We start from the raw sequence: 23192 nt of genomic DNA on the forward strand, positions 1-23192 counted from the left end.
TTATTCTGTTGTACATCCGGTTGCCTTGAGTCAGAGCCAACACAATAGCAACTAACAAAAAATAAATAAATGGAAGGACATCCTATGTTCATGGATTGGAAGACTTTAATTGCTATGATACCAATAAAAGCAATGTGTGACTCTGGACTGGTCCTTTTACTGTAAAAAAACATTAGAGGGACAGGTAGGGCACTTGTATGGGGTGTGAGGATTAGGTGGTGGTAGTAGTGTCTCAGTGTTAATTTCCCAACTTTGGCGGCTGTGCTGTAGCTACGAGAATGCCCTTGCTTGTTGGAAATACCCTAACACACCGGGTAAGATGGGGCACTGGGTTAACAACTCACTCTCAGAGGGCTCAGGAAGAATGTCCTTTGTATGGTACACCCCACTTTTCTGTTGTGTAGGAACTCTGCTCAGCAGGTAGCTGTCCTCCGCCACATCTGCAGACAAGCTGCTGCCCCGAGTAACGAGAGGAGAGACTTACTTTGTTCCTACCCCAGCGTGAGCACCTCACCACCCTCGGGGCGGAGTGAGTGAATGAAAGAACACTGGCTCAAACCAGTGATCTCATCTGGTGCTCCGTTCAAGCAGGTGCAATCCATCCAATGGAGGAGATCTGGGTGCGGAACTCTCTGCAAGCTACCATGTGAGGCTCCGGGACGGTACCTCAGCATGGCATGCTGTATTTTATGGGCAGCTCCACTTTGTTTACCCCACACGCTAAGTCTAGAACCTGCCCCATTTAGGCTGCCCACCTCCTACACCCTAAAAGGTACACAACGGTTACCAGTGAGTTAGCATCACAGGTGGTTTTTGTGTCCTTCACTTAGCCGTTACTTTATTAGGGGGAAAAAAGCTAGTAGTTAAAATTTTTAGTAAGACTAGTGTGCCTAGAATTGGAGTTGGGGGTCGGAGATGTAGACAGACCACCCAAGCTGTCGCCACAGCAGGAAGTGTCGCCCCACCAGGGGCCATTGGCGCCTGTCCAAGGCATGGCTGGGGGTGGCCTGACCCAGTCTGGCCCTGGAGCCTCCCCATTTCTAGACTCCAGCCACAGAAGTGACCCGCAGTTCCCAGATTGTTCTGGTCATGGATTAAGTTGCTCAAGGACTTTATGTGCCTCAGGGACCCAGGCCTGGGCCCCATCAGCTCCTGGTGGCCCTGCCTCCTCAGGGGTCCGGGCCTCCTGAGGCACAACCTAACCCAGCACTCTGCCAGGGCCTTGATGAGGAGAGGGGCCTTCCCCTCACTTACCTGATGAGTGCACTCTCCTGGAGGAGCTCTCGGCTGAGGTTCAGGGGGATGTCCTCGCTGTCCACCACACCTAGTGAGACAAGGAGTGTCACATGCCCTGGGCCCGGCCTACAACCACCCTACCAGCTCCTCCCATTCTGACTGGCCCTTCACCCTGTCAGCCAGGCTGTCAAAGCAGACCAGGTGTGGGTGTGAGCGAAGCAGGAAGGACAAGCAGGGAAGAGGGTCTTAGAGGGGATATCTCCTGAGGTTTCACTACGGCCTGCTTGCATTCTAGTCTGTGCAGACAGCCTGGTACGTGAAGACGATACACGGGAATCAGGAAAGCTGTAGGGCTGCATGGCTTTGCCAGGGAGCAGTCTCTCAGGTTTCAGGATCAGTTTGATACTCTGAAAATGACTGCCTGGGTTCTGAGGGTTTTTTCTGTTTTGTTTTATGACAGCCTAGATTTTATGTTAAAAATCACAAATACATCATGGATATTTTGCCCCTTTGTCTGCTAACATGAGACAAAGGTTTAAATGCAAAATCCTTTAATAAAGTACAAAAAAAAAAAAAAAAAAAAAAATCCTAAACCAGTTCCCTGACCCAACTTGTTAGAATTATCTGAGACCAAGATTGGCAAGGTACTGTACGGCCACAGTCAGTAGGCCCATTAGCTGGCCCCCAGCAAAGCGTCCACCCGTACCTCGGACGAAGCGTAGCCACTTCGGCAGGATGTCAGCAGCCTTGGTCTGAATGAGGACTTTGCGGCTGTAGAGGGCGATGCTAGAGCCTAGCTCCTGGCTCACGTCAAACATGGACGGCTTCTGTGGGCAAGGAGAGGCCGGTCAGATGTGGGGCGGAGGTCACCTCAACCACAGGACTACAGAAGGCCAGCCATCCCAGCTGGCCTGAGGCTGCCAGGGCCATGTGACACACTCAGAGGGAGGGAACAGTGCGGCCCTGACCAGCCCTCCTCCCTCCCTGCCCACATCTGCTCTGAGCTGGGAGGACATCCTGCTTGACCCCACACGACAGCCCCACATGGCCTTGATAGGCTTCTCTGGGCAGCTGCCACCCTTCCCAACCCAGCCACCCAGCTCCATGTAGGAGAAACAGTGAAGCTGAGCATGTCCTCCTGCCCTGAGGTACAACCTCCCCGTATGTCAAGGGTCAGGAGACTACAGCCCACAAGCCAAATTCACTGTGAGCTAAAAACAATTTTTACAATTTTAAATGTTGAGGAAAAAAAAATTCAAAAGGGTAGTATTTCATGACACGTAAAAATTATGAAATTCAATTACCTGTGTCTATAAAGTTTATTGCAGCATAACCCCACACTGACTCATTTGTGTGTTGTCTACTGCAACTGTATAGCCTCAAAGCTGAAAATATGTACTCTCCAGCCCTTTACAGAAATCCCCCCGACCCCAGATCAGTGTGGCAAAAAACTTGCATGCAATCACCTGGAGTCTTGTCAGAATTTAAACTCTGGCTTAAGAGGGCTGGCGAGGTCTGAGAGAGGAGAAGCCACTGCAGGGACCACAGTTTGAGTAGTGAGGATCTGAGTAGCTCTTTCCAAAGTGGAAAATGGTTAAGTGTAGGACATTAGAGGAGTTGCAGACAAATAGTCGGGAAAGTGTGGTACCACCCTGAGTGGACCTCCTGATCGCAGGACTCATCAGAGCCTCTGATGTGCGAAGTCTAAAGGGAAGGACAAGCAGTGACATGCAGAGCATCCTGGCGCCTCTGCTCGCCCATGGCACCCTTTCCAGAGCGCCTCAGAGGACAGGGCTCCTGCCCTGGGAGGCCCTCATACCACCCCAAGCCAGCATTCCACTCACTAAAGCTCCGGAGCCCAGGCGTGACATCACTTAAACATGCCCTCACATGGCTTGTGACCACATACGGTTAGAAAACTGTGGTCTCCCATCTAGCAGCATGTTTTCTCTAGGATACCTGTGCCCTGAACGGACACTTCTCAGGAGACTGCCTTCTCCCTGGGCCCCACCCCCCATGTGCCTCACTGTCTTCCCAGGCCCCGAACCCCCACCATCTCCCTGGGCATCTGGGCCCCATTCACCGCGTGCCTCACTGTCTCCCCGGCCCTGCCCCCGCCACATGCATCATTGTCTCCCTGTAGTTCCCCCATCCCGAACATGTCTCATTGTCTCCCTGGCCCAACCCCTCACATGCCTCACAGACTCCCTGGGCATCTGGGCCCTGCCCACAATGCTTCACTCTCCCTGAGGTCTGGCCCTACCCCTCACAGGCCTCACTGGCTGCCTAGGTGTCTCACCATCTCTGGCACGTAGAAGATACTGCGGATGTTGAGGGGTGCATCGGTCCTATAGTGCAGCGTGTAGCGGGGCCTGTCATAGGCCTTGGTGACATAGCGGTAGAACTCCTCATGCTGCGACTCACCCACGTCCTTGGTGTCCATTGTCCATATGGCCTGTGGTCGAGACCCATGGGGACACAAGCTCAAATGCTGCCTCCAACAGCCACATGTGCGAAAAGGTGCTGACATCTACAACCCTGACAACGGCATCGACTGGCGCCTGGCAGTGACTCAGATCCCAGCAATGTGTTCAGGCCAAGTGCCCTCATGCCTGCAGCTGCCCGCTCTAGCTCTGTACCACCCCATCCCCTTCATGTGGGATTTCTTGGAATGAAGGGCCTGGGAAGGTAGAGAAAAGATGCACAAAAGGCTCTTGGGTACAGCACCCCATCCCAGCACAGGTATCATGATCCAAGCCATGTCTGCCTAGCGTTTGGCTAGGGTACAGGAGATGGTGACCCTGCCTATACCCACAGATCTTGTCCCTCCACAAGGAGCACCTCCATCCTTGATTCTGGAAGAAGCCCCTCCCACCTCTGCCCCCTTCTCCATGGGCACCGGGCTCCCCTCTCACCTCTGCCCCCTCCTCCACGGGCACCAGGCCCCCCTCTCACCTCTGCCTCCTGCTGGGTGCAGGCCCTCCGGCTGCCCGGGGCTCACCTGTAGGGTGTTCATGCGCCTTCCGTTGAGGTACACGGGAAAGCTGATGAAGTTACTGTACTTTGTTATCACATCTGGAAGAGATAAACAAATGCAGCAAATGACAATTTGGAGACAAATGTCTTTGAGGTCGGCTCCAGAGGCGAATATCGCATGCCGGGAATGCCCCTGCACAGCTCCAGGACAAGGACACAGCCAGCGGTGGCCCTGCACAGGCACAGAGGCCAAGGCACCGCAGGGAGCCGTGCCTGCCCTGCCCATCTCCCGGGGATGGAATCAAACAAGAGCCCACTACATCCCTGAGGCCTCACCTGAGTCGGTCACAGTGTCTCCAATCAGCCCCCAGCAAGACACGGAGAGAAAACGCCCCCCAGGGAGCCACCTCCCTAGCTGTCAGTGGGCCTAGGCTGGCAGGACATGTCCATCTGTGCCACCACGGAAGGCAGGGGTTGGGGGCCCAGCAAAACTTTACAACACAGGTAGGTCCATAAATGCATAAAAGCTATAACCACCGGTTCACAACAACAAAGTTCTACTGAAAGAAGAAGGAACACCTGGCCCTTTGCTGATGAGACTTACTTTCTCATCCACTGGGAAGAGCCAGTAGGAATTCTGTCCTGGACCAACCTAATAGCCAAACACACGGAGCCCAGGCCCTACCGCCCTGCACTGCTCAGGCTGCCCCGCTCTGCCCTCAGTGTCCCCCGCTCACGGCCTTCGGGAGCAGAATCCAATACAAGCCGCTCACCCACCCAGAGCCGACCTGGCAAGGTTCCCTCTCACCTTGAACCCGGGACTCAACAGCAAACTCTTTGCAATCTGACTTGAGGTGGATGATTATCTTGGTTCCAGGTCTGACTCCAGAAGCCTCGGCAATTTCAAACACTCCAGAGCTAAGATGGAGAAAAGGAAGGCCAGCTCACACATTGCTGCACACAAACCCTCGAGCAGCAGGCCTAGTCGCTCTTCTTGGGATTTCGAAAGGCAGACCCCACACCCGCACACAAAAAGGGAAACAGGAAGTGCCTCCACTTCTGGCCCAGCAGAGCCCCTCAAGCCACCAGACCTACTATGGACAGTGACCGCCTCCACATGGGGACAGATGGCCACCGCCTGCTCACCGGGAGAACCTCTAGGGCTCGGTGTTGAGGTTAAACAGGCCAGGAGCGTCAGAGGAATGTTGGGGCCACACACCTCCGGAAGCGCCCAGGAAGGGAAAGGGCAGACACCAGGGGGCCAGGAAGAGGACAGGGCAGATGCCAGAGGCATTTAACTCTAGGCATTTTTTAATTTCTGGCAGAGGCTGGGTACCTCCTGAGAACAGAAAGACCACTTCAGAAGTTCAAGAGAGCATACTCATGTCATGGATTGAATTATATCCCCACAAAAATGTATGTACCCATTTGGCTGGGCCCTGATTCCCAGTATTGTGTGGCTGTCCTCCATTTTGTGATTGTAATTTTATGTTAAAGAGGATTAGGGTGGGATTATAATACCCTTACTAATCACATCCCTGATCCAATATAAAGGGAGTTTCCCTGGGGTGTGGCCTCTACTATCTCTTACCTTACAAGAGATAAAAGGGAACAAGCAGAGAGTTGGGAACCTCATACCACCAAGAAAGCAGTGCCAGGAGCAGGGCATGTCCTTTGGACCCAGGGTCCCTGCGCAGAGAAGCTCCTTGTCTGGGGGAAAGATTGATGAAAAGACCGACAGAGAAAGAAAGCCTTCCCCTGGAGCTGGCACCCTGAATTTGGACTTTTAGCTTACTTTATTGTGCAAAAATAAACTTCTCTTCATTAAAACCATTCACTTGTGGTATTTCTGTTATAGCAGTACGAGATGACTAAGACACCCATATAGGGCCCCATGGATACCAATTTACCAGGGCTTTGAACTGGTTCTTCCCAGTTCAGTCACGGTAACACAGCAAAATCGGAACAGATCTGAATTTATAAAATGTGGGTATATCAGAACAATAATGAGAATGGGAAAAATTACAGGTCAAAGCCCTGGAACAGGAGGTTCAGAAGAAGCACAGTGAGCCCCTTCAAGGGCCTGATGCAGGAGATTGGATTATTGCCAGGACTGTGGAGAGGAACACATATTCAAAGCAGTGTGGTCAGCTGCCATCTTTGACATCTTTGAGCAGGCCACAGCTGGTTCCAACTCTGCTAGTCAAGAGATTTGGTTGCTATGCAATGCACACAATGCCCTTGTTTTCTAAGAGGGAGATTAAGCAGGGCATTGACCTGTAGTTTTTCCCATTTTGGTTACTGTTCCGGTATACCCACATTTTACAAATTCAGGTCCCTTCCGGTGTCACTCTGTCAGCCATGACCGAACCAGGAAGAACTGGTTTAAAGCCCTGGCAATTTGCTTTGGGCACAGCTATTGTAGAGTGACATGGAAGAGCTAGCTAAGTTTCCACTCAGAGGGGATAAGCTGCGCTCTGGCCAGCCCTGTCATCGTGGGCCGTGCTGCTGGACCACAGTGGCAGGCAGGAGGCCACATCAGGGAAGGTGTATTTCAGAAGTAAATTTTGTGGGCCTATAGGAATAAATGCTTGAATTTGGCTTAGGTACCGTTCTCCTCAAATTCGGTCTGGAGATTTTTGGGGAACCTCCACCTGATCGATGTGTAATAAATGTCTCAAGTGGATATTAGAGAACAAAACAAATTCTGAGAGAAAACTCCCCAGGTGTGTGTGGAGAGAGGCTGGAGGAAGACAACGATGTCTACCCCTCCTCCCTGAGATAGCAGTGAGGGTGTGCTCAGGGAAGGGTTGGTGGAAGATGATTTCTGCTCCCCGTGAGAGTGGTGAGGGTGGCCAGGGGGTCAGATAACAACTCGTGGTTGAGAGGAACCAGAGTGAGCTCATACAGAGCAGAGTTTGGAGGAGGCCAGCTCCAGGACATGGGAACACCAGGAGGGGCCAATGGCAAAGCCACATAGTTAAACCCAGGAGTGCACCCTGGGGTGGCCTGATATTCGTGGGCATAATTACTGGGACCAGCCAGGTGGCCCCACACAAGCACACGGACTGTGTGGGGGGATGTCAAGAGCAGACGCTGACATCTCTAGAGTGCAGACTGTTCTGCACCTGCAAAGGAAGGCCCAGTGCCCCCCAGATTACGTGGCGCTGTTCCAGCTGAATCCCCCACTTGGCTGCGAGTGCCCACAGGGACATGGTGTGGGCCACTATGCTCATTCACTCACCCATCCGAAAACCACTGGTAGCCTGGGCTCCCTGGGGCTGCCAACCGAGAAAACACCTCGACCCTGTCGGCCACCATGAAGGCGGAGTAGAAGCCCACACCGAACTGGCCGATGATCTTGCTGCTGGCCTCAGGCTGGTTCTGCAGCGTGTCCAGGAAGGCCTGAAGTGACAGAGGCCGGTCAGGAGGCGTCCTTCCCAGGGAATCCTAACTCTCTGTAAGAGCTAGCACCTCCCAGGCAAATATCCCACTGTAAAGAGCCTGTCAGAGAGGTCACGTGACTTGCCCAAGGCCACCCAGCTGGGCAGCAGGGGAGCAGTGTGGGTTTGGTTCACAATGCCGCAGCTCTGCCTGATCAACTGCAAGTAAAGCAGGTGCAGGCCTGGGTCACACGTGCCGGGGGTGGGAAAGCAAAGGGGCAGCAGCCTCTGGGCTGGCGTGGACACGTAGCACTCAGTGGGAGGGAGCACAGCAGGGCGGGGTCGAAGCAGCAGAGGAGTGCTGTGTGGGGCCATGCAGACCCATGCGGACCCCCTGCCCTATCACCGCATGCCCCTGCAGGGTCCACCGTGATACTCTAACAGCACCTAGGTCCACGGCAGGACTCATGAGAGCTCTAGAACAGCCCCTTTGGGAAAGCTGGCTGTGCTCACAGTCCCCCTCATGGGAAGAAGACATCCCCCTCCTGGGAAGAAGACACTGAGGTAGATGAAGGGGGACGGGGAGCAGCCTCCTGAGGCTGAGCTAGCAGAGGCAGAACCCTGTACTGGAGCTCCTACTGAGCAAAGGGCAGCCACCGTCCCCGTCCTGGCCAGCCTCCTCCCTGCTGCCTGGGCCCTTCTCCTTCCCCTCCTCTGTCCTCTCCATCATTCCACCCTCTGAGATCACCCCACTGAGCTAGAGAAAGAAGGGTACAGAGGGGCCAGGGTTGACACTGAATCGCAAGCTGGGTCAGGGCCAGAAGTAAGGGGAGATGGCTAGCTCCACTCTGCCTGGTGTTCCAGCCAGGAGAGAAGGATGAAAGCAAGGGCTGCTTGGGGATAATGCATTTGAACACCACCCAGAGAACACACCTTATCTGGGGCACTGAGTGGGGAGCAACTAGGGCTCCCCCAAGGAAAGGGGGATACCCGGGAATGAGCACAGGCAAAAGAAAGTAAAAGGAACAAGAAAACAAGGAGGAAGAAGGGCCCTGATGGAGCCCAGGCTGAAGATTCCTGAGGTAAGGCTGTCCTCCCTTCCACAAAAACATTCCAGGGCCTTTGTTCTAAGAATCTGAATCCTATAGATATAGTGTAAGAAGTAACACAAAAGATTAAACAGATGTGGCATGTCCAAAGAATCTCATAGCAACATTACTGATAATATGAAAAGCTGGAAATTACTTAAATGGCCAGTGACACACAGGTGAGGGAACTCCACACAGCCAGAGTTGATGACTGAAAATGGGAACTGAGTATCATAGAGAAGCACGAAAATTAAACATCAGCCACCGGCGTGTACAATAACAGCTGCAGCACCTACTGCATGCCCCTAGGTTAGGTGCTTGGTATGAACTGTGTCCCCAAAAATGTGTGTTGAAATCCTAACCCCTGTGCCTGTCAACATGGAACCCGTGGTTAAGTGCTCAGCTGCTAACTGAAAGGTCAGCAGTTTGAACCCATCAGCCGCTCCATGGGAGAAAGATGTGGCAGTCTGCTTCTGTAAAGACTGCAGCCTAGGAAACCATATGGGAGCAGCTGTACTAGGTCCTATAGGGTCATTATGGGTTGGAATCGACTTGACGGCAACGGATTTTGGTTTGGTGCCTGTCAATGTGACCCTGCTTGGAAATAGGGGTCTTCTTTGTTGTATTAATGAGGTCATACCAGAGTAAAGTGGGTCCTAAACCTCATCACTTCTGAGTTATAAAAAGAGCAGAATGGACACAGAGACACACATGGGGGAAGACAGACACCACGTCAAGACCCACCTAATAGCAAAAGAATGCCAAGGAACTCCTGGGACTATTGACAAGGGAGGACCTCCCCTAGAACCAGTGCCCTGATTCAGCCATCTCGCCTCCAAAACTAAGACCATAAATCCCTGTTATTTAAAGCCACCCACTGTGGTACTTCTGTTACAGCAGCAGTAGGTGACTAAGACAGTGCTTTAGTCGTCTTCTTTATTTATTCCTCATAATCCTAAGAGACAGGTACCATTACTCCACATGCTAGATGAGAAGGCCCAGGCTTTCTCCACTACAACCAGGTGCCTCTCTACAGTATAAAATACACATGTACTTACATAAATATCAGTAGCAGTCACAGACAAATGTAGACATAGTTCTGTTAAAGAGTCATACCATGTTCATGGACTGGAAGACTCAACAGAGTAAAGATGTCAATTCTCCCCAAATTAATATATAGGGTTAATGCAATTCTTACCAAAATCTTGGCAGGTGTTTTTTTTCTTTTTAAATATATATAGGCAAGATTATTCCAATATTTATATGGAAAAGCAAAGAGCTAGAATACCTAAAACAATAGTGAAATAAAAAATAAAGTAAGAAAAAATACAGAGGAATCACTCCACCTGTTTTCAAGATTTACTATGTAGGTACAGACTCAAGGTTGTGTCATGTTGGTGAGGGAAAGACACACACATATCAATGGAGCAAAACAAGGGAACCGAGAAATAGCCCTGCACACACATGGCCAACTGGCTTTTGACAAAGGTGCAAAAACAATTCAATGGAAGGAGTCTTTTTAATAAACAGTGCAGAAGACACTGGACATCCACAGGCAAAGACGTGACCCTTGGCCTAAACCTCACACCTTACATGAAAACAAACTCAAAATGGACCATAGATTTAAATGCAAAACGTAAAACTATAAAGCTTTGAGAAGAAAACACGGGAGAAAATCTTCAGGAACTAGGACTTACTGACGAAAGAGAGTCATTAATATAATTCATTGTAGACTTTTAAAAGATGATCAGTTAACCAAGCGTTGGTCTCCTTTACTGCCTGTACCCAGGATGTCTTGGAGAACTAAGCAGCTGGGGCCTCAGACAGCTGAAAATGTGCTTTCTGGCCCGGCTCCAGGTCTGCTCCAGCTTTCTTGTGTCCATCCCTCTTCTCCTTAGAAACCTACCCTATTTTTTTCAGAGGGCAGGAAGAGAGAAGACTTCTAAATTTGTCTTCTCCATGATGTCTCCTAGATTCTAAGCTTCGTGCAAAGACAGTATATGCTCTATTGTAGTATCATAAGGCACTTAACCATTACAATCCAACATGACCAAAGCTCCCAGGATTAAAGATTAAGTGAAGCACACACGCTCACTGCTGTGGCCAGGCTGTCCCAGAGAACTTTCTGTGACGATGGATGTGTTCTCTATCTGTGCTGTCCAATATGGTAGCATCAACTACATGAGCACTTGAAATGTGGCTAGTGCACCTGAGGAGCTACATTTTAAAAGTTAATTTTAATTAATTTAAATTTACACAGCCACATGTGGCTAGTGGCTATCCTTGCTGGAAACACAGCAAAAACTTAAAGAGGAAAAAAAAGAATTAACCGTGGTTAAGTAGTTTTCAAAGGCAGGCATTCCTGTAAATCACTTTGGACCAACAACTAGGCTACCTTAAAGTAGTTGACATAAAGTGCCATTTTAGGTATCACTCAAACCAACAGGAAAGCATTTTGTCACCAAGACGTGTGAAGGTAGCCAAGGGCCACCAGCCTCTGTCTTGGGCTCGCGCAGACACGCTGGCGAGGAGGACATGTCAATCACCACATGTGTCTCCCACCACGGCTCTGAAGCCACACTCCTCATGACTGTTTGCCTCCACAAGGTGGTTCTGACAAGAACCATCCAAGTACAGACACGGCCCAGTGCTGTCTGGGGGAGAAAGGCCCTCCTTGCCCTAAGCCTGCACAGCTTACAGAAGTGCTAAGAGAGGTATCGGAAGACCTGCATCACGAGGCAGGAAGCCATGCCAGGACTTGGGCTGATAGGCTTTGAGACGAGGGTCCACTGACATCTTGCTATGGGCAAAGTGCTTATTTCAGTCTCGTTGTCTACACAATGGGAGCATTAACAGCATCTACTGCAGAGGTCACTGCAACAATAAAATTAAATCACACCACAGAACATTCCCACAACACCGACAGGCAGTAGGCACCTGGTCACTTGTTCCTGGCTTTCACATCTAGCACCTCAGGACTCCCGCCCCACGAGTGGCAGCAACTACACATCAACCAAACAGGAAGAGGCAGTGGGGGCAGCCGGTGCTCACCTTTGACCCCGATCTGGCGATTGTTCCCAGGTTGGACACCAGCTCTTCTTGTGTCATCCCGATGCCAGTGTCCTGAGGAGAGAGAGACTCTAAGTGCCAAACCATGGGCCAGTAAGCCCCCTCTACACACTCATCAGAAAGATCACCTGTAGTCACATCGACTCAGGCTCACGAGAGAAAACCAAAAGGGTAGCAGAGGAGCTTTCTTTATTAAAAATCGTCCCAAGGACTATGGCCCCAGGTATGCTAACTCAAGAAATGAAGCCACTCCTAAAGCCCACCTTTCAGCCAAAGATTAGATAGGCCTATAAAACAAACAATACCACACGTGAGGAACATGCTTCTTAGTTCAATCAGATATATGTGACCAATGGGCAACACCTGCTCAAATGCCAAGACGACAAGGAGGAAGGGGCAGAAAAACTGGACTAATGGACACGGGAAACCCGGGGTGGAAAGGGTAAGAGGGAGAGTACTGACATATTGAAGGGATTGCAACCAATGTCACAAAACAACCTGTGTTTACTTTTCTAATAAGAAACTAATTTGTCCTGTAAACTTTCACCTAAAATACAGTACATAAAAACATGGCCTTGTGTGCATCTTATCCCGGCTTCTCCTTCGGTGGCTCTAACAATCCAGAACAGTCTGAGGTAAGAGAATGCCAACAGTGGAGGCACACGTTTTAAGAAGCGTGACTGCACAGGGACACCTGGCTTCCCAGCACCACCCTGAGCAGTGGGAGCACTTACATGGATCCTAGAATCTTCAACAACCAGCTGCACCCCTGCTCCTGTGAAAGCCTGGCAGATGCCTACTCGGAGTCCCTGCTTCTCAATCACTGTGACGCGGCTGCGACCCACTCATCCTGAAGCCAGGCATTTGCTACTACCAAGCTTCCATCGCTTTATGAACTTGGGGACAAAGCACTCGGAAGCAGTTTTTGGCCTTCTTCCAGTACATCGTTTCTAAACACTCCCCTCAAGGACAGCCCACGGGTGCCATGGTGCCTGCCAGGACCAGGATGGCGATGCTGTCCCATCAGCCGCTCCACTTGAGAAGGCAGCGACAGAGTAGGGCTGGTCACATGATGCAACTCTGAGCCTGTGTGGGACCCACAGACCCATGCCAGGTGAAGACCTTAACCATTTAGCCCACGCATGGGGGGAAAAAATTTTTTTTTTTATGGGGAATGGACATCATCTGGTGGGAACCTGCCACCGCCCCAGCCCTGCAAACCACATCCCAAGGGAATTGCACTGCCCACATCACATGGCTGAGCCCAGGATTCAACACAGGGTAAGGTCTTTGTTAATTCCTCCTAAGTACTGGTGGCAACAGCCCAGCACCCTGCCGGATCTGTTTACTGGGAAACATGTAACAGTTACAATTAAGCTGCTTAGAATTAACTTCTTGTTGATATTAGTCATTAGGTATAATTTATAGTACAGTGTTACATTAGCACCTTCCAGATTTCAATAGAACCTTAAGGTGGTTAGTGCTGGGCTGACAAAGGGAGAAAACAGTCAACAGTTCCCATATTCACATTCGACTCGCTTAGATTTCTTCCCAAATTGACCTAAGCCTAAATTTAAATCTCAGCAGGTTTTATAAATAACAACAAGCTGATTCTAAAATGTATACGGAAATGATAAGGAACCTAGGATATTTAAAAAACGTTTTCAAAAAGAACAAAGTTGAAAAACGTATACTAGCTAATACTAAGACTTCCTGTGATGCATAAAGCTACAATAGTTAAGACCCTGTGATGCCGGCACTTAAGGACAGACAGAGATGAAATGACAGAATGGAGTTGAGAAGTACAGCCACACAGATAATGTCCCCTGAGTCTGGACTAAGGTTCCAGGTAACTCCCAGGCCCTCCTTCTCTCAAGTGCCCAGCACAGCCTTGGAGCCAACACGCCAGGCAGGACCCTTGCCCACAAAGGCCCCACTGAGCTGCACTCCTCCACCTCGCTGCAGAGATGACACCCCCAAACATACCGCACCCCTGGGGTGGCAGGTCCTGACACAGCCATCTCGGGACCATGATGCCCCTCATGGCCATGGCTGGACGGGCCCCTCTTGCCTTTCTACCTTTCTGACCATACAGTTTTCAAAAGGCTAGAACAGCAACCCAAAACACTGCTTCATCTAAATCAAGACTGTTAATCCACACAGTGAGCTGCTCTTAAAAACACTGGCACAGAATATTTACAAATGTGTGGAAACAGCCTCTATAAGAAAGAAAAGCATACAGTCACATGTTGCTTACTGTCCACGATACATTCTATGACATAGGATACTGCACGACTTGGACGTTGTATGAACACCATGTTATATACAGGCAGTCCCCACACGATCCATAGTTATGAACCAACTCCCGTAAAGCCTTTTATATTAAAACCCTAGGGGAGCCCAATAGACAAACCCCAAGAGCTGTATCCACTGGATACAGGAGGCCTGCCTTGGCAGGTATGTGGCTGCTGGCCACACTGGGCCAGGGGCATACGGGGACACAGAGAGGTGGCTGTGGGGGCCAGGCAGGGAGTGGTTGTGTGCATGCGAGGAGGAGCCAGGAGCCTGCAAGTACTCCAGGCCAACTCCACCACCTGAGGCGGGAATGGAGAAGGAGGTGGTGCTGCTGGAATTGGGATGTGCCCTCGAGCCCTGCTGCTCATCCACTCTGGGGGTTGGGGTCTTTAAAACCATTACAGGGAAATAATAAACAAAGGAAGACCTGCTTTCCCTTTTTTTAAAAAAAAAAAACCTCATGGGACCATAGACGTACATGTGGTGGGATGTTTTTGAACAGACATTATGTGGCACACAACTACAGTTTAAAATATGAACAGTACATTAAAAAATGATACATACGAGGCGGGGCCGAGATGGAGGAGTAGTCAGATGCTTCCAGTGATCTCTCTTACAACAACGACGTGAAAAAACAAGTGAAATGATTATAATATATATGACAAGTTAGGAGTCCTGAACATCAAAGGCAAAGATGGGAGGTTGGACTGAGAGGCAGGGTGAGGGAGAGACAGTTTAGAAGCGGCAAGGAGTTGCCAGACCTGACTCAGTGGGAACCAGAACCCTTCAGGCGCGATCCCCTGGAGTGACCGTGGCGGGGCTGGTGGCAGCGTTCGGGATATGGTTTTCTCAGGGAGAGACAGCAAACCGCACAGTTTACTCACACCTCGAGAACCAGAGAAGGATGGAGCACTCGGCAAAAGCTAAGTACTTGCATTTATTTTACTGCACCCTCAGCCGCCAACCTGCTATCAGTGGCTGTTGATTTTCCTGAGCCTGCGATAAGTCCTGCTACATGCCCTGAGCCATTCCTCGGACCTTGAAGAAGGAGTAAATTCACAATTGGGGGAAAAGATAATCTGCCAGCTCCACTAAGCTGGGAAGCTCAAGACAGAAGTGGTTCCTGTCCAGGCTCAAACAGCCCACGGACTTTGAATACCCTTTACCCCTGAATGGACGTATGTGGGCCCATTTCAGGAGATTAGGCTCTTGTTGGCAGCCAGTGCGTGTGCTTGAGATCTGGCTTCAACTGTTTCAACTATGCAGTGGAGAGGTGGATTTCTGATGTTTAACATCACTTTGCCTATGAAACAGGGACCTCACCTACCCATATCAGGGGCCTGAGGACTGGTGGCTCCATCCACGTAATCTAGCTACCCACAACAGGGGTTCAAGGATAAGAGGTGCCTCCCAGTCCTTACATCCAAAAGTACTAGGTGCCCATGGTCTGGCTGCAAAACCCATCTACCTGTGCACTCTAGGGAACAGGGATGTGATTTCGTCAAAGACACTCGGGTGACGGTTGTCAGCCCCCTGCCTTGTTCAAAGCATGACCCCCCTGCTGCAACCAGATACCTGTGCCTACACTAATCACCCCTGCCCCTCTAAGACTGTAGGACAAAGCCTGTACCACACACTTGATGACCAACTACCTGGACACCCGAGCCGAACCCATACAAAAAAAGTAAATGGACTCCCAGGCTCATATACCTGATAACAGCTCTCGCCATCTTGTGACAGGTTGTTAGAGTTTCAAAAGTGAAAATAATCAAGTTAGCTCACTCCAGCAGCCCACTTGGGCATATCAAAACAAGAAGCTAGGATACAGTAAGCAAAACATAAAATAAACTAATACAATAATTTATAAATGGCTCAGAGACAACAGTCAATATCAAAACACATAAAGCAGACGACGATTGCATCAACAACCTCTCAAAAAAAGAATCAGGAATCTTCTGGAGGAAGAAGTATTACTGGAATGACCAGATGTAGCATACAAAAGATTAATACACAGAACTCTTCAAGAGATCAGGAACGAGATCAGGCAAAATGCAGAACAAAGCAAGGAACACACAGATAAAACAGCCGAAGAAGTTAAAAAGGTTATTCAAGAACATAATGAAAAATTTAATAGGCTGCAAGAATCCACAGAGAGACAGCAATCAGAAATTGAGAAGATTAACAATAAAATTACAGAAATAGACAACTCAATAGAAAGTCAGATGAGGACAACTGAGGAAATGGAAGGCAGAACTAGCGAGACTGAAGATTAAACACATGGATCAATACATTCAAAGGAAAATGAGATAAAAGAATTTAAAGAAACTAAGAAAATTTTTTATAAGAAACCCTAAGAATCACATGGGACTCTACCAAGAGAAATTACCAGAACAGGGTGAGATAACAGAAAATACAGAGAATTGTTGAAGATTCGTGGGCAGAAAACTTCTCTGATATCGTGAAAGATGCTCATCAAGCCCCCAATAAAGCAGATCTCAAAAGAAAGTCACCAACTACTAAAAGCGATCTATACATTTAATGCAATTCCAATCCAAATCCCAGCAACATTCTTTAATGAGGTGGAGAAACAAATCACCAATTTCATATGGAAGGGAAAGAAGCCCTGGATAAATAAGGCATTACTGAAAAAGAAGAACAAAGTAGGAGGCCTTACTTTACCTGATTTTAGAACCTATTATACCACCACAGTAGTCAAAACAGCCTGGTACTGGTACAACAACAGATACATGGACCAATGGAGCAGAATTGAGAATCCAGACATAAATCCATCCACATATGAGCAGTTGATATTTGACAAAGGCCCCAAAACAGTTAAATGGGGAAAAGACAGTCTTTTTAACGAACGGTGCTGGCGTAACTGGATATCCACCTGTAAAAAAAAAATGAAACAAGACCCGTACCTCACTCCATGCACAAAAACGAGCTCAAAATGGATCAAAGACCGACAAATAAAATCTAAAACAATAAAAATCATGGAAGAAAAAATAGGGACAACATTAGGAGCCCTAAAACATGGCATAAACAGTATACAAAACATTATTAAGAATGTTGAAGAAAAACTAGATAACTGGAAGCTCCTAAAAATCAAACACCTATGCTCATCCAAAGACTTCACCAAAAGAGTAAAAAGATTACCTACAGAGTGGGAAAAAGTTTTTAGCTATGACATTCCTGTGATCAGCACCTGATCTCTAAAATCTACATGATACTGCAAAAACTCAACTAAAAAAAGACAAATAACCCAATTAAAAAATGGGCAAAAGATATGAATAGACACTTCACTAAAGAAGACGTTCAGGTAGCTAACAAGTACATAAGAAATGTTCACGATCATTAGCCACTAGAGAAATGCAGATCAAAACTACAGTGAGATTTTATCTCACTCCAACAAGGCTGGCATTAATCCAAAAAACACAAAAAAATAAATGTTGGAGAGGCTGTGGAGAGACTGGAACACTTATATACTCCTGGTGGGAATATAAAATGGTACAACAACTTTGGAAATCGATTTGGCGCTTCCTTAAAAAGCTAGAAATAGAACTACCATATGATCCAGCAATCCCACTCCTCGGAATATATCCTAGAGAAATAAGAGCCTTTACACGAACAGATACAGGCACACCCATGTTTACTGCAGCACTGTTTACAATAGAAAAAGATGGAAGAGCACTGTTTACAATAGAAAAAGATGGAGGCAACCAAGGTGCCCATCAACAGATGAATGCATAAATAAAATATGGTATATTCACACAGTGGAATACTACGCATCCATAAAGAACAGTGAGGAATCTGTGAAACATTTCATAACACGGAGCAATCTGGAAGGCATTATGCTCACTGAAATTAGTCCGTTGCAAAAGGACAAATACTGTATAAGATCACTATTATAAGAACTTGAGAAACAGTTTAAACTGAGAGAAAAACATTCTTTTGTGGTTGTGAGAGGCGAGAGGGAGAGAAGGTGGGAGAAGTATATTCCCTAATTAGTAGATAAGAACTACTTTAGGTGACGGGAAAGACAAGACACAATACAGGGGAGGTAAGCACAACTGGACTAAACCAAAAGCAAACAAGCTTCCTGAATGAACTGAATGCTTCGAAGGCCAGTGTAACAGGGGTGGGGGTTTGGGGACCATGGTTTCAGGGGATATCTAAGTCAATTGGCATAATAAAATCTATAAAGACAACATTCTGCATCCCACTTTGAAGAGTGGCATCTGGAGTCTTAAATGTTTGAAAGCAGCTATCTAAGATGCGTCAATGAGTCTCAACCCACCTGGACCAAAGGAGAATGAAGAACACCAAGAACACAAGATAATTACGAGCCCAAGAGACAGAAAAGGCCCCATGAACCAGAGACTACATCATCCTGAGACCAGAAGAACTAGATGGTGGCCGGCTACAACCAATGACTGCCCTGACAGGGAATACAACAGAGAACCCTTGAGGGAGCAGGAGAGCAGTGGGATGCAGACCCCAAATTCTCATAAAAAGACCAGACTTGAGGGTCTGACTGAGACTAGAAGGACCCCGGTGGTCATGGCCTCCAGATCTTCTGTTGGCCCAGGACAGGAACCATTCCCAAAGCCAACTCTTCAGACATGGATTGGACTGGACAATGGGTTGGAGAGGGATGCTGGTGAGGAGTGAGCTTCTTGGATCAGGTGGACACTGGAGACTATGTTGGCATCTCCTGCCTGGAGGGGAGATCAGAGGGTAGCGCGGGTTAGAAGCTGGCAAAACGGACACGAAAAGAGAGAGTCGAGGGAGGGAGAGAGCTGTCTCATTAAAAAAAAAAAAATTAGGGGGAGAGTAATTGGGAGTATGTAGCAAGGTGTATATGGGTTTTTGTGTGAGAGACTGACTTGATTTGTAAACTTTCACTTCAAGCACAATTATAAAAAAAGTCACCAAAACATATTATAATCAATCTTGTCAAACCAAAGATAAATAGAGAATTCTAAGAGACCCAAAACCCAGTGCCATCGAGTTGATTCCAGCTCATAGCGACTCTATAGGACAGAGTAGAACTGCCCCATAGAGTTTCCAAGGAGCGCCTGGTGGATTCGAACTGCCAACCCTTTGGTTAGCAGACATAGCACTTAACCACTACGTCACCAGGGTTTCTAAGAGAGGCTAGGGATAAACGAAAAGTCACCTACAAAGGAGAGTCAATCAGAATAAACTCGGACTACTCAGCAGGAAGTGTGCAGGCAAGAAGACAATGGGATGACCTATATAAAACACTGAAGAAAAAAACTGCCAGCCAAGGATCATATCCAGCAAAACTGTCTCTCAAATATGAAGGCGAAATTAGCATATTTACAGATAAACAGATGTTTAAGGGATTTGTAAAAACCAAACCAAAACTACAAGAAATAATAAAGGGAGTTCTCTGGTTAAAAAATCAATATTGGATATCAACCCAAGACTAGAACACAGGACAGATCAAGCAGACGTCAACCCAGATAGGGAAATCACAAAAGTAAATCAAGACCAGAAAAACCCTCAAAACAGGGAAAAAGCGACGTCATTATATAAAAGATGACAAAATTAAAACAATAAACAGGGACTAAAAAATGTAGTCATACATCTTTCATACGGAGAGGAAGTCAAGGCGATATAAAGAAATAAAAGTTAGGCTTAAACTTAGAAAAATAGAGGTAGATATTAAGGTAACCACAAACAAGAATAACGATTCTACGTATCAAAATATAATACAAGAAAAACACAAAGACTCAGCAAAAACAAATCAACAACAACGAATAAGAGGAAAAGACAACATATGAAGATAAACTATGCAGAACAAAAAATTAAGTGGAAAAAAGAAACTGTCAAAAACACACACAAAAAAAAAACCAAAATGGCAGCACTAAACTCATACCTATCCATAACGACGCTGAATGTAAATGGACTACATGCAACAATAAAGACACACAGACTGTCAGAATGGATTAAAAAAACACGATCCACCTATATGCTGCCTACAAGAGACACACCTTACACTTAAAGACACAAACTAAAACTCACAAGGATGGAAAAAAACAGATCAAGCAAACAACAACCAAAAAACAGCAGGAGCGGCAATATTAATTTCTGACAAAATAGAGTTTAAAGTTAAATCTACCACAAAAGATAAGGAATGACACTATATAATGATTAAAGAGACAATATAACAGGAAGATATAACCACATTAAATATTTATGAAGCCAATGACAGGGATTCAAGACACATGCAACAAACTCTAACAGCACTGAAAAATGAGACAGACAGCTCCACAAAAACAGTAAGAGCCTTTAACATATCACGTTCGTTGAAGGACAGGACATCCAGAAGGCAGCTCAATAAAGACACGGAAGATCTAAATGCCACAATCAACCAACTGGACCTCACAGACATATACAGAACACTCCACCCAACAGCAGTCAAGTATACTTTCTTTTCTAGTGCACATGGAACATTCCCTAGAAGAGACCACATATTAGGTCAGAAAGCAAGCATTACCAGAATCTAAAACGTTGAAATATTACAAAGCATCTTCTCTGACCATAAGGCCATAAAAGTGGAAATGAATAACAGAAAAAGCAGGGAAAAGAAATCAAACACTTGGAAACTGAACAATACTCTGCTCAAAAAAGACTGGGTTATGGAAGACATTAAGGATGAAATAAAGAAATTCAGAGAATCCAATGAGAATGAAAACGCTTCCTATCAGAACCTTTGGGACACAGAGAAAGCAGTGCTCTGAGGTCAATTTATATCAATAAATGCACACATCCAAAAAGAAGAAAGGGCCAAAATCAAAGAATTATCCCTACAACTTGAGCAAATAGAGCGTGATAAAAGAAACCCTCAGGCACCAGAAGAAAGCAAATAAAAAAAATTAAGAGCTGAATTAAATGAAACAGAGAACAGAAAAAGAGTTGAAGGAGTTAACAAGACCAAAAGCCGGTTCTTTGAAAAAAACAATAAACCATTAGCCAAACTGACAAAAGAAAAACAGGAGATGAAACAAATAACCCAAATAAGAAATGAGATGGGCGACACCACAACAGACCCAGCTGAAATCAAAAGAATCATAACAGATTACTATGAAAAACTGTACTCTAACAAATTTGAAAACCTAGAAGAAATGGGGAAACCCTGGTGGCGTAGTGGTTAAGTGCTACAGCTGCTAACCCCAGGGTCAGCAGTTCAAATCCGCCAGGCACTCCTTGGAAGCTCTACGGGGCAGTTCTACTCTGTCCTATAGGGTCGCTATGAGTTGGAATTGACTCGACGGCACTGGGTTTTAGGGTTTTTGGGTAGAAGAAATGAATCAATTTCTAGAAACACACTACCTACCTAAACTAACACAGAGGTAGAACAATTAAATAAACCCGTAACAAAAGAAGAGATTGAAAAGTTAACTAAAAACCTCTCAATAAAAAAAAAAGCCATGGGCCTGATGGCGTCACTGGAGAGTTCTATAAAACTTTCAGAGAAGAGTTAACACCACTACTACTAAAGGTATTTTAGCATAAAAATGGATGGAATACTCCCAAACTCATTCTATGAAGCCAGCATATCCCTGATACCAAAACCAGGTAAAGACACCACAAGAAAATCACAAAACTATATCCCTCATGAACTTAGCTGCAAAAATCCTCAACAAAATTCTAACCGATAGAATTCAACATATCGAAAAAATAATTCACCATGACCAAGTGGGATTCATACCAGGTATGCAGGGATGGTTCAAAATTAGAAAAACAATCAATGGAATCCATCATATAAATAAAACAAAAGACAACAACCACATATCTTATCAATTGACGCAGAAAAGGCATTTCAGAAAGTCCAACACCCATTCATGGTAAAAATTCTTGCCAAACAGGAATAGAAGGAAAATTCCTCAACAAAACCAAGGGCATTTATACAAAGCCAACAGCCAACATCATCCTAAATGGACAAAGACTGAAAGCATTCCCCTTAAGAAGGAGAAACAGACAAGGATGGCCTTTATCACCACTCTTATTCAACACTGGCCTGGAGGTCCTAGCCAGAGCAATTAGGCTAGATAAAGAAATAAAGAGCATCCAGATTGGTAAGGAAAAGTAAGAATATCTCTATTGGCAGATGATATGATCTTATATACAGAAAACCCTGAAGAATCCTCAAGAAAACTACTGAAACTAATAGAAGAGTTCAGCAGAGTATCTGGTTACAAGATAAATGTACAAAAATCAGTTGGATTCCTCTACACCAACAAAAAGAACATTGAAGAGGAAATCACCAAATCAACACCACTTACAGTAGCCCCCAAGAAGATAAAATACTTAGGAATAAATCTTACCAGAGACGTAGAAGACCTATACAAAGGAAACTACAAGACACGACTGCAAGAAACCAAAAGAGACCTACGTAAGTGGAAAAACATACCTTGCTCACAGACAGGAAGACTCAACATCGTAAAAATGTCTATTCTACCAAAAGTGATCCATAGATACAATGCAATTCTGATCCAAATTCCTATGTTTTTTAATGAGATAGAGAAACAAATCACCTACTTCATACGGAAGGGAAAGAGGCCCCAGATAAGTGAAGCATTACTGAAAAAGAACAAAGTGGGAGGCCTCACACTATCTGATTTTAGAACTTATTATACCACCACCGTAGTCAATACAGCCTGGTACTGGTACAATAACAGATACACAGACCAGTGGAACACAATGGAGAATCCAGACATAAATCCATCCACCTATGAGCAGCTGATATTTGACAAAGGCCCAAAGTCAGTTAAATGGGGAAAAGATAGTCTCTTTAACAAACGTTGCTGGCATAATTGGATATCTATCTGCCAAAAAATGAAACAAGACCTGTACCTCACACCATGCACAAAAACTAGTTCAAAATGGATCAAAGACCTAAATATAAAATCTAAAACGATAAAGATCATGGAAGACAAAACAGGGACAACGCTAGGAGCCCTAAAATACGGTATAAACGATATATGCAACATGACTAACAATGCACAAACACCAGAAGAGAAACTAGATAACTGGGAGCTCCTAAAAATCAAACACCTACGCTCACCCAAAGACTTCACCAAAAGAGTAAAAAGATTACCTACAAACTGGGAAA

The 23192-nt window shown here is 46.5% G+C and overlaps 1 protein-coding gene across 1 annotated transcript in view; it reads right to left on the bottom strand.

Annotated features, from left to right (window-relative positions):
• The window catches only part of TRAP1 (TNF receptor associated protein 1), an 83170-nt gene that overhangs the window by 30655 nt on the left and 29323 nt on the right, over positions 1-23192 (bottom strand). The window contains exons 5-11 of the mRNA XM_049902894.1: positions 11735-11806; positions 7457-7617; positions 5021-5130; positions 4238-4311; positions 3536-3691; positions 1943-2063; positions 1255-1324 (exon numbers count right to left, since the gene is read on the bottom strand). Coding sequence (XP_049758851.1) covers positions 1255-1324; positions 1943-2063; positions 3536-3691; positions 4238-4311; positions 5021-5130; positions 7457-7617; positions 11735-11806 — 764 coding nt within the window. The remainder of the gene's footprint in view (positions 1-1254; positions 1325-1942; positions 2064-3535; positions 3692-4237; positions 4312-5020; positions 5131-7456; positions 7618-11734; positions 11807-23192) is intronic.

The sequence above is a fragment of the Elephas maximus genome, chromosome 12 (assembly GCF_024166365.1).
Source record: "Elephas maximus indicus isolate mEleMax1 chromosome 12, mEleMax1 primary haplotype, whole genome shotgun sequence".
Lineage (NCBI taxonomy): Eukaryota > Metazoa > Chordata > Mammalia > Proboscidea > Elephantidae > Elephas > Elephas maximus.